This window comes from Melozone crissalis, unplaced genomic scaffold (genome assembly GCF_028551555.1).
Source record: "Melozone crissalis strain CALT ecotype California unplaced genomic scaffold, PUWL_Pcris_2 ptg000132l_1, whole genome shotgun sequence".
NCBI lineage: Eukaryota > Metazoa > Chordata > Aves > Passeriformes > Passerellidae > Melozone > Melozone crissalis.
The window spans coordinates 1,018,511-1,030,795 of NW_026535905.1; the positions used below are offsets into that span (position 1 = coordinate 1,018,511).

Genomic DNA, 12,285 nt, shown 5'->3' on the forward strand with positions numbered 1-12,285 from the left:
AAATATTTCAAGTCTGTTGGTGACACTGGAACATAATTTTTTTAGAGATGACACATGTAATTTCAAGTCCAAGAAATGCAACACTTTGTAGTTTCTAGAACTGGATTAAATACAGCACTTTCTAGTGATGATTTTTGTTTTTAAGATGAAGAGTTTGTCATATTCATCTTGTAATTTATCATTTTTTACATCTCTACACTGAAGTATTTTGGCATTTCATGTATTATGTTATGTTTCTATGCTCTGGATTTGATCCATGAGTGTCTGGGATCAGCCTCTCATAGTCAAATCTAGAAGTGTCTTGAGATGCTCCAAGAATAAAAGGCCTTGCTGTTTAGTTCTTAGCATGTGATTTATGTTTTTCTAAAAGTAAGCAAGATGCTCAGAGTTCTTCCCCAAATAAAGAGATGTGTATGTAACAGTGGTGACTTTGTGATGTTTGGCATAAAGGCTAAAATAGAGTATGGTACTGAAAGAGGGAGGAAAAAATGTAGATGGGAGAACATTTAGAAGGATTTAAACCTTGGATAATCAGTACTCAGGATTTGTAAAATTCTTGGAAATAGAAGTCTCCTACTACTGCCATCTGTTCCCTGAGAGCCTTGGTGACCTGGCATGTGGTGAAAGCAGAGTAGTCATGTTGAGCTTGAAGAGCAGCAGAAAGACCTGTCCAGGCTGCTGTGATGGGAAAAGCTGTCAGCCATGGAACAGGGAATGAAGAGGCTTTGGACACTGAGCTCTGGCTGCAGCTGGAAGGAAGTCTGAAGGCACAGAAATCAGGCAGGTGAGCTCCATAATAACTGGGCACCAGAAGGAGCCCAGCTCATGTCCCCTTTTCAGCCTTTGCCTCGGATCCTCTCCTCCCAGAGGGCCCAGTGCAGGGTGATGGAAGCAGGGGTGGCTGTTGGAGCAGCACAGCTGACTCTGCCCATTTCCTCTCAGGTTTTTCCATTGCCTTTCCTTGCAAGAAATCATCAGAGAGCGTGGTCTGACTGCCACATACTCAGGCTGCTCTGGAATTTCTTGCCTGCTATCTCGCTCACAAGTTTGATCTCCTTGTAAAAAATTGTTCTTGAATTCGTTAAAAATTATGTTCGTTATGGAAAATGATGGAGAAAAATTACTTATTCTCCCTGATTTTCGCAATGCATCCATCCCTTTTGTTAAATCATCAGTGAATTACTTTTATGCACAGTTATTTTTTTCTAAAGATCACTTCATTTTGTGGAATTGTTGATATTTATGCTGGATATCAGTTTCATGTGTTATATTTTACTCATTGTAAGACTTGTCAGACTTCTTGTGTGCATATAATATATGTAATGACTGAGAACATGATTTATGCAAATAATTCCAAAATACAGAAAGTTTCACTGTTTTTTTATATCTAAGTGGCATTATTAACATTCACCAGTGCTGGATGTTTCTAACTTCAGGTTTTCTGCTACTATTTTTTGCCTTTTTGGCAGATTTCTATCATGTGTCCAGTAGCAAAAGGCAGTAACATAATTAAATTATCAAATTAATGTGATAAAACACACTTGCAGGGTATTACAATTTTAGCAGTGGATTTCCTTGCTAACTAGCCCATAATCCTAGGAGAGGCTCAGTCACTAAAAAGAAATTCTGAGAGATTTGTCACTTGCATTTGCTTGTTCCATATCCCATGTGATGGGTAAATAACTGCCTGTGGAAACGGCTAGTGTCAGCATTAAGCTATAGCTAGGAAATATTTTCCCTTTTATTGAACACATTCCCAAGCTTTCCAGTACTTTTCTGTCTCCTCCTAGTGCCAAGCCATAACTTAGATGAGCCCAAAAACTGTGTCATAATGGGTCCACACCAGTGCTCTTGGAGTCCAAATGCCAGTCTAGACTGGCTGGGTTAATAAAATATGCATGGTTATGAAATGCAAATCTGCCTCCCAAAGTGAATCACTGATTGTAAAGCCCGAATGTGTGAGCCAGTTCAGCTGTGCTTCAGCCCTGCTGGATGCAGTCCTTGATGTACCCCCAGAGCACACCCACCACGGGCCTTTTCCAGCCTGGGAGAGGCTCTGGCATCACAGCCTCAGGGGTGTGTCCTTGTGATTCTGAGCTTCGGTTTCTGCTTATCTGACAGCCGCACAGGGGATGGTTTCTGCTGCAGCCCAGCATCCACAACAGCCCTTGGGAGGGGTGGGGAAGGTAAGCGGTGCAGCACAGAGCAGGGGACATGGCTTGTTGGAGATAGCCAGGGTATCTTAACTTGACCTTGAGGCTTGAAGCAACAAGTGCTGCAACTGAATTTGAAGAAATTTCCACACACTGAGGCTGGGAGATCCTTGAACAGTTTTATTTCAGCCGCTAGTGGGAGCAGAAATAACCTGAGGGCGTTTAGGTGGGCTTTCCTTTCCTAAGAGAGACTGGTTCTTGTGTGGGATACCCCAGGCTTGGTCCATGCCAGCTGCAATGTCACTGGAAAAGCAAACCCAAAAACTGTGTTGGGTTTTTATTAGCCCTGTGTAACAGCTCAAGGTAACACATCCTGTGAGTGCAGTCTTTCTGACTGGGAGCTGCTGCATGCTGTCTCCAAAGGACTTGTTTGCACCATTAAAATCAAGGAGTTTTGTGTGTGTGTAATCATTTTATAAGATCTGAGCCTACAGCTGGTCTTTGAATTATGTTGTAGCTGAATTCTTGAAGGATGTGTAATTTGTAATGTTTTTTGCAGTTCTTACTAGTAAATGCAAATTCTGCTCAAAGGAATCTTGTCTTTATCTGAGTTAGAACTGAAGTTCTCAGTCCAGAAACAATGTTAAAATAGCATAAATAATTTTGTGAAGTATTCAGTAATAAGTGCTTTTCTTTCATTTTTTATGGGGTTTGATTTTATTTTCTTTAATTTTTTTCTTTATGTATTTTTAAACGCTGTTGCAGATCCTTGGTTCCAGCAGTTGTAATCCTCTGTGTGCAAGACTCTGCTTTGCTGCAATGGTTTTTTTAAAAATTATGTATGTTGATTATTTTTACTGACCTTGCACTGCACTAGGAAATGCTCCTATGAGCAGAAATAATCCAGATGACAGAATCTGTGCATGTACCAGACCCAAAAGTCTGCAAAAGAAATTAAGAGCCTCTGCAGAACTTTTATGTGAAGTGTGTCATAGGAATCTCTTGAATTCATTACAGCTGGCTTAGCTGCTGAAATGATTGGTGCATGTTTTGTGTCTTGTAGAACCATTAGGATATTAGCTAGAGCATTGAAGGTGCAAGCACAGGGAAGTGTTTTGAAGAAGTAAAATCCTGCAATTTGCAGATAAAGAGGAAAATACTCTCTGCTGTGTGAAAAATAAATTGATATCACCTGTGTGGGGTGCAGTGTCACTGTTGGGTAGCAGAATTCAAAACTGCTGGGGCAGGTCTGGCTCCATTCTCCACACCCCTTCTCCCTCTCCTTACTCCACACCTCTTGGTTTTAAGTGCTGTTGTGTGGGTTGGATGCACTCTAACATAATTTAATTTGTTAATTTGACTCTTTTATTTTTGCTTTTTTGGTGCTCTCACAAGTTTGGGGGTTTTTTCTGCAGCATTTTTGCTTTCGTGCAATTTCTCATTTCTCAGAGGCTTTGGATTTTCCTGGATAATGTCAAGTTTGGCATCTCAGTTAATACCAATTTATGTGACATCCAGTTTTCTGTCAGTGAGAGCTTATTTGCAGTGTCAGTGAACTGAGGGGCAAACACTTTTGGTTTTGTGTGTGAAGTGACCAATTTCAGTCTGTTGTCAGAGGGGTTTGTGGTCGCTGAATGTTTTCTGTTCAGGTGTGCAGTGGTTTAATTGGGCAGTGGGTGCCTGTATAGAGACTCTGCTCTGTTCCTCCGTTCAGAGCTGAATATCAGCTGCCTAGGCATGAAATGCTCCCTGTTTGTGGGAGTGTTTGCTCTGTGTGTGCAGATGCATCCAGTGGCACTTGGGCTGGGGTCAGCAGTGCAGAGCATTTCCTGGGCAATGAGGAGAGCTTTTCCTCTTACTGAGAACACAAGTACAGATCATGTAGTTCTTTGGAACCTGATCCCATCATGCTAGAGTGGAGACTTAAATGAAAAAGACTTACCAAGAGATATTTAGAAAAGTAACCTTTAAAAAAACCCCTGAATCTGTATTTAATGCTTTTACTGTCTTTTATACTTGAGAATATGTGTATGAGATTAAGCTGAGATTCTGTGAAAGCAAAAAAAAGCCAATTGTTTTTTCTTCATTTAATTTCTAGGTACTAAATGAAGCAGTGGGTGCCCTGATGTATCACACTATAACTTTAACTCGAGAAGACCTGGAGAAATTTAAAGCACTTCGAATAATTGTCCGAATTGGCAGTGGTTTTGATAATATTGACATCAAATCTGCTGGAGATTTAGGTATGGCTATTACAGACTTTATTTTGCATCTTATACTTGCCTCTAGAAATCTGATAGCATCTAAATCTTTGTATTAATGTGTTCTGTGTATTTTATACTACTATCATATGTAAGCTGTATAATTTTCCCATCAGAGTATAAAACTCATTATGGAGATACTAGCATTAGTTAATTAAGTGATAATATTAACAGCTTTGTGGCAGGATGACAATCTGCCTGCTCAATATAAACCCAAGGAGAAAGGCCATAATTTTTCATCTCTTTCTTTTTTACCCCAATTGTATATTTTAACTACTTCTGCTGTAATCTAATTACAAAATATAATTCCATCATTTTGGCATACTACTTCTGTTTGAATAAAAAATGAGATCATTATCAACTGTCTGAGACTTATTTATGATGCATGAGATTTAGTACTAAACCAGTCCATAAAATAGAAATACCAGTTTTGTAGGAGAATCAGTTGTTACTTCTTCAGAATAAATTCAGCTACTGGAACTATGAAGAGGTGGTGCTTGATGTTTGACTGTAAGAAAAGCAACTATCTCATCTGTACTTGTCTTTAGGTTAAACTACCTCCTATCTGTAATCTAAAGGTCAGGTCAGACCACTTGGAGTAAAGATTTTCTTTTCCAAGATTGTGGAGACCAAGTATGTTTCCCATTCTGCTCTGGAAAGATCTTGGAAACATTTATTTCAGTGTGGCAGTGCTGAGTCCTAGCAATAGCCCCAGTGACGTGGTGAGGAGCTGTAGTGTGGTCTGTTTGTCAGCTAATGGTAAAAGAATATTCACCTGTGGTAATGGTGGCAGAGCCTTAACCGCTCCTTGCTGAGTTTTATGAAGGCCAGGTCAGGGCTGACAGGGGGCAAGGCTGTGTTTTGCCTGCTTTAGCTGGTGCCACAGTCAGACATGTGTTGTGAGCCTCAGAAAAAACCTGTGTGTGTGGAGAGAGTGGCCTGGGGTAGAATCCTAGATCCAAAGCCAAACTGTAGGTGCAGATCAAAGCTCAGACCAGTCAGGAGCCCGGTTTGTGGAGAAAATCCCTGATAAGGGGAAGATCTTTGAAGGTTTGCTGGCTGTCTCTTCTGCAGGTCTCTGTGCTGGCTTGTAACCCAGGTTACATCCTAAATGCAGCCACATAATTCTTCAAGCTAGAGTACACAGCAGATTTGGGAAATTCTTGTTCATATGAAATGCTGAATGGCCACCTTCCTTATTACTCAGTTCCTGTCTTGTGTTAGACTGAGTTATAAAGTTAAGGGTCATGGTTGTGTATCCTTTAATTTACAAAATATTGTTGTCCACTCTGTCAAAAGCCAGTAAATGGTGGAAAGATTCCAGTAAAATCTCTGATTTTAATATTAAGTTTGGGTGAAATGGCTGGGATGAAACATTACTGAGACAAAGAACCTTCCATTTGTTGAACTGGTGTAAGTAATGCAAATCTTAAGGAGGTAATGTGAGAGTGATTTGCTCTTTATAAAAGGCTTTGATTTGCTTTTGAAATGTAGATTTAGACCAGAGTCCAATGTATTCCTGAACTTCTGTAGTAACTTCTTATTTTTCGTAGAGCTGGCACATGGGTTTGTTACCAGCTTTTCCTATTAAGCATTATTTTATATTAGCACTTTTAATCTTCTTACAAAGCATGAAAATATGTGTTTCTTGGATAAAACATGCTTTTTCTGCACTTTATTAATAGTTGACTAGAAAATACATACAATTGTGGGTGTAGCTGAATGCCAGTGAAGTGGGAGCCAGGTAATGCCTGTTACCACCTGCTTTTTTCAGCATTGAACCTGTGCACAAAATCACTGAAAGCAGTGGGAAAGGGAAGGGAGCATTGATCAGTGGATATGAGATGAGAGTGTGCTGTCTTTTCCCATGTGAAATGTCTCTTCATTTCCTTGCCTCTCTCTTGCTGCTTTTTGTGGTTTGCTATATCTCTGCCTTTCAAAAATGAGTGCTTTTAGAGTTGAAGAAAAATTGAGAAAAATAAATTCCTGCTGTTCAGGAGAGAATTTATCTGACTTTTGTTCCCTCAGTTTCCTAAGGAAACCTATTAGGGAAGAAGGTATATTGCTCTTCTTCCCAAATACATAATATAATTCTTTAAGCTCCTTTTAAAGCATAATTTTGTTGATGGCAGCTATTAGGAGACACATTTATTTAATTTACGTTGCCATCTAAAACCTGCATTGTTGCTCCATGAAAGACTTTTTTTGTATAAACAAATGCAAGTGTTTAATGTGAGGTACTTAGAGGGATGTTATTTTTCAGTCTTTCATCTCCCTCCCAGTCAAGCTTTTTTCCCCATTCTAAAAATGGTGAATTTCCTTCTACCGTTGATGTTAGCAGGATGCCAAGATGAATATTCCAGCAAATGATGCTGGTATATCTTCTTGTAAGTCTTAAGGGCAGTGACTCAGCAGACAGGCTTATCTCTGCAGCAGAGGAAAGAAAAATAGTGCTGTAAGTTCCTTGTGCAGGTTTTTAGGGATGTAGAGAAAGCTGTAAAAGAGTACTGGGCAGCAGAATAAAGGCATTTGAATGTAAAACAGATAAATATAGCATGAGCTTATTATTTGTCATATTTTTGAAGAGAATGTTTATTCTTCTTCTTTGCTTCTTAAGATGTTCTGGCATTAGCTGAGGACTTACTGAATATCTAGTTATGTAAAATCCCAAACAGTAAAAACAGTTCTTGGGTGTTTTTAGGATACGAAACACTTTTTTTTCTTCTCCACCATGAAATTATACTGCGTGCTGTTTGTTGTCTCAGTCAGCGGAACTGAGACACAAACATTTGTGGGAGCTGGTGATTAGAGAGAGAACATGCAGTACATGGAAAGACTGAAGAGAGACAAGTCCAAAAGGACACAAAGTTTTTCAAGCATTTTGCTTAACCACTGTCTGTTGAGTACTGGGAGGTAAAAAGCAGAATGGTATAGCTTGCATGTAGTTACAATCACTTGTTGCTTTTGTTTTTGAAGTAAAATAGGCTTATTGTGAGTCTTGAATCAATAATCCACCTTCCAAACTTTTCTATGGCTGTAACAATTTAGGCTGCTCGATGTTATGCTAGTTTCAGCTGGTGACTTTTCAGCTGTTAGGAACATGGACTTATTTGTCATTACCTTTGCATGCCATGGAGAAGCAGATTTTGCATTTTCCTATTGACGATTAGATGGGTTCCCTTTAATGTGGGGGACCAAAAAAGGACTGGGGTGTGGTTTGTTGTAATTCTAAAAACCTCTGTGCAATGTGTGACAGATTGTCCTTCCCTGTATCATGATTACCTACACATGATGTGGAATTACTAACAGTTGTCCTGTGAAGGCTTTATAAATTATTTTATCCTTTTTTAATTTGCACAGATAGGTTTTGGGAAGGTATTTGTCCAGTGGTGGAAGGCTAACTCACAATTAAACCTAAACTCTGATCATTGACCACACTGTTGAGAGCAAGGCAGGTTTCTCTTGGTTATTCAAAGCACCAAGCTCAGTGGAAATGTAAAATGCTTACCGTGTTCTAAACAGATATCTTCAGTGCTTTCCTTATGTGATTCAGTGTCTTAGTTTGCAATAAAAATTAAAAGCATGATAAAATAAAAGCATGATAATTAGTAATAAAAAAATCAGAGAAATAAGTTGGCACATAGTTGTCAACTATTATGTCAGGTACTCTGCCTGCCATTACAGTCAGAAGCTCAGTATTTGTGCAAGACATGTTGAAATAGGTGTTGGCTTCAAACATCACGCTCCTGTATTGCTGTTAAATGGAAGAAATGAATTTGTTTGGCAACTGGCCTCCTGTCCTTGCCGCCCGCAGGGATCGCCGTGTGCAACGTGCCAGCCGCCTCCGTGGAGGAGACAGCGGATTCCACCATGTGCCACATCCTGAACCTGTACAGGAGAACCACCTGGCTGCACCAGGCCCTGCGCGAGGGCACGCGCGTGCAGAGCGTGGAGCAGATCCGGGAGGTGGCCTCGGGGGCGGCCCGCATCCGAGGGGAGACGCTGGGCATCATCGGGCTGGGTACGTTCTCCTCACGGGGGCTCTCGTGCTCCTTGCTGCCATTGCTTTGAAAAGGGAGGATTGGGTACGTTCTCCTCACGGGGGCTCTCGTGCTCCTTGCTGCCATTGCTTTGAAAAGGGAGGATTGGAGCTGTAGAAATGGAACGTTTGGTCACTCCGTGGCAAGCGTTTATTCCCGTAGATTATATAACTCTAATGTTCTCCCTTTTCCTCAGAAAACTTATTTTAATGTTCTCTCATTTCTTTGAGTTTCTGTATGTCTTTCTGTAGAGGGATAGAATATAAGAAAATACAATAGTCTAGACAGTGATCTTACCCCTAAGGAGTTGCAGCTGGGCCAATTATCAGAGATTAGGAACAGGCCTGACTTTAACAGGCCACAGCTGTAAGCACTGAGAAGAAGAGTGTATAAAAGAGTGGGGTGGCTGGGCGAGAAGGGAACTGGGGTCAGTTGGGTGCTTTGTGAAAGAGTAAGAGTCAATGCTTGGAGGAGCTGCCCATGAGAAGCACTAAGAAGGTATGAAACTTTTGCAATAAGGAGACAACAGTATGGAAGCCCTGCAATAAGATGGCAGCATCTTTCTGTTGCCATATTGCCTACTTGTAACAGGAGACACCATCACTTCCCTTTTCCAGGACAAGAATCCTCCTACTTCAGCCCTGTTACATGTATGTTTTATCCCTTATCCATTTTCATATCTGATTTTGTTTGGACTTTCTTCCTTTTTCAGTTTTTTACATAACTAAAAAGTCTTGGCTTCGGTAACACCCTGCAGAGCAGTTCTTGTGTGCATTTGATTGAGCTGAATGTGAAATTGTATTTCAACTCTAATGAGAGGAAGAATATATGCAAGAAATTTTGAAATGCTTCCAGACCTAATAAAATCACCTACTTACCTCTCTGAGTGACCCTAAATGTTTTTCAGCATCCAGCAGATGGACAGGCTTGCTAGAGATGAATTAATTACTGTCTGTTACAGGAGTAGAGAAGAAAAACAAGCAAGTCAGTTTCTATATAAAAATTATTCAGTCATGTGCTTGTCTTACACAGATCTGATAGACTGTGGATGTAATTGCTGTGCTATTCATCCACAGGAATTAGTAATATGATTTTGACAACAAAGCATCATATTTAAATGACTGCTCCAGTTACACATTGCTGTCAAGTAACTCCAGCCTCGAACTCTTACTTTTGGAAGCTGAAAATAGCCTGGTGTTACATAGTGCTCATTTAAACGAGCATGCAGTACACCAGAACCATCTTCACAACCAAAGAATTGCCTTTAAAATATGATTTTCAAGAAGTTAGTCATGACATGAAGCTGCTTTCTCAAATCTATACTAACGTAATTATGCATCTCATTAAAACACACAATGATTATTGTGCTCACGGTCACAGCATCTGTACCTAAGTCATAGACAGTTGCCTGCAGTGTTCCCAAAATGGAAATGCATACCTGGTTTTTGAAACTTAAGCTTTGGCTCACATGCAGTGTGCATGTTTGCTGGAGATATCTGTACTGCTGTAATTCAGTTTGGTGTTTTTACTGAACAAATTCAGACTTGAGATTAGAAAGAAAAACTCTTTCATCATTGACTTCCTTAAGTGAGTTTTGCTGGTTTTGTTCTCAATGACTGAAAAGTATAGAGGAATAAATAGGTAATCAGATTGCCAGTATGCCTATAAAGCTTTACAAAATGCTAGGTTTTGGTTGTAGTTGTAAAAAGCAAGCCTTTTGTGTGCATGTTACACTAAAAAGGCTAGTAAAATCTGATTTTTAAGGGCACGCTTCTGTTGTAGTTTTTGACCAGTCATTATCTCTAGCCTTGTGTTGTTCCAATCTATTTCCTACCATAGAATATTCAAAGAATACTAAATTGTAAAGTCACTTTTGAAAACTTCCCCTCTTCCTTCTTGTGCATGTGTGTGAATAGGCACAACAGTTTGAGTCAGACCTGTTCTAACAAACTCCTCTGAATCTATGTATTAATGAAGAGTAAAAATGTGGACTTAGAAGATGTACCAGAATTTCTGTGTGAGCACTTCAGGCACTTAGGCTGTGATGTGCACCCTTTTCTAGTCCAGCTCACTGCTAGAGGTTAGCTGTGTTGAGTTTCAGACTCAAACATGCCTTTACACCCAGAGACTGTTGTCCTTAGGTGGTGTTTCTTCACTAGTGGCCTCTCCCCACATCTGGAGTTTTGCCTCAGTTTATTATTTAGGCATGTCAGTGTCAGAAGTGATGATCCACCCAGATGCTACAAAGTGGATGTATTACACACAAAATAAACAGTTCTCATCATCTGTTGCTCGGCCCTTTGCTCTGTTTCTGTGTGGTGTCTCAGTTTCTGTCCTTTGTCCTCAGTGTGTGTCTGAGATCATCTCCTCTCAGCCACAACTGTGTTTGTCTGTTCTTGTCTTAGAACTTGTGCTCTCTTCAGCAGTGGGTTGCTTCAGTTTATCACCGCTGCTGCAACAGCTAACTGCAGACCTTCTCAACATCTGCTCCTGGGCTTTACTCCTTGCCAAAGAGAAACACCCTAGCTCCTGCCCATCTCTGTGCTGGGGAATGACTGTGTCTCCAGAGTTTCAGCCACTCACTTCCTTATCCACTGATCTAGCCAAGTTTCGTGACTCACTTGCCTTCCTTCCATCACCCACTCTCTCTCCCTGCTCTCATGCATATTCCTGCTTTGACACTTGGTCTGTCCTGCTTAATCCTATTACTCTGTGTTCCTCCTTTAAAGTTAACCCCATCTCTCATCCTCTGCTTGTATTGAGCTTGAAGATAAGCAGGGACTCAATAGCATAATGCCTCCTTCATGTGCTTGTTGGAGCCCATCCGTCATTGTTGTGTTGTTTGGTTAGCCCCTGAGCTCCTCAGGGCACGGCCCTTGCCTCTTTCTGTCTTTGTGAAGTGTCTGACTCTTTGAGCTTTACATAAATAATAATATCACATCAATTAACAGCTGTCTTTGTCACTTTTAATCTTTATTACTGTCCAGTGTCCTACATTTTAAGTGTTGCATCACAAGTGTGGATAGTAAGTCCCACATTTAGAAAAGAAAACAAAAAAAGCTGCCTTTTCACCTTGTATCTAGAAATATGGAGGTTTGTGGGTTTTTTTAAGGAGGAATATTTATCAGCAGCAGCATGTAAGTACTTGGCTGAATAGACATCTGGCCCTGGTTCTGCTCTAATGATAATTTTACAGCAGTGAAGTTGCAATCCCTTTCCCTTCCTTCTCAGTGAGAAATGCTGATGACTAATGCATTTCCTCACCCAAGAAAGGTGAAATTCTTTTAAATAAATTTGTCTCCACATCACAGTGAATGTCATCACTCAGTTTGTCTTTCCTCACCTGCTCTATTCTCTCAGCAGTCCCACTGCCCTGCCTAGATGCTTGGCCAAACTACTAACCTGTGTTATAAGTAAATAAGGCTTAAGAGTTGGGTGGTATTACTCTGCAGTAAATGATCTACTCTTAGCCGTCCTCCTGGCTCTCTTAATGTGCTCAGCAGGAAGTGTAGCAGGACAGCCCTCTCCACATTTCAGAGTTCTCCAACAGGAGGAAACATTACCCACATTCTCCACTGCTGTTGCACAGGCAGGGAACAGCTGCTAAGTGAAAGCACTTTTTCTTTCCATGCAAGTCTTCAGGCAGGTTATCATCATCATTTCATGGTACCAGGGTCACTTTATAAAACTCTGCAATACCAGCAGAGGCTGAGTGTGCACTGGCCAGGGGCTGAGCAGGGTCCTTGACCTGCAGCTGCTGCACTGTCACACTCAGGTCAGTCACACCTGTAAATTGGGGCATTTGGGTCGAGGGGAGTTGGGAGACTTGTG

At 40.7% G+C, this 12,285-nt stretch overlaps 1 protein-coding gene across 7 annotated transcripts in view; it reads left to right on the top strand.

Moving 5' to 3' along the window:
* Positions 1 to 12,285, top strand: part of CTBP1 (C-terminal binding protein 1) — a 189,332-nt gene that overhangs the window by 158,319 nt on the left and 18,728 nt on the right. For all 7 annotated transcript variants that reach the window (XM_054293190.1, XM_054293189.1, XM_054293196.1 and 4 more), the window contains 2 exons: positions 4,252 to 4,396; positions 8,229 to 8,435. In XM_054293190.1, the coding sequence (XP_054149165.1) occupies positions 4,252 to 4,396; positions 8,229 to 8,435 (352 nt within the window). The remainder of the gene's footprint in view (positions 1 to 4,251; positions 4,397 to 8,228; positions 8,436 to 12,285) is intronic.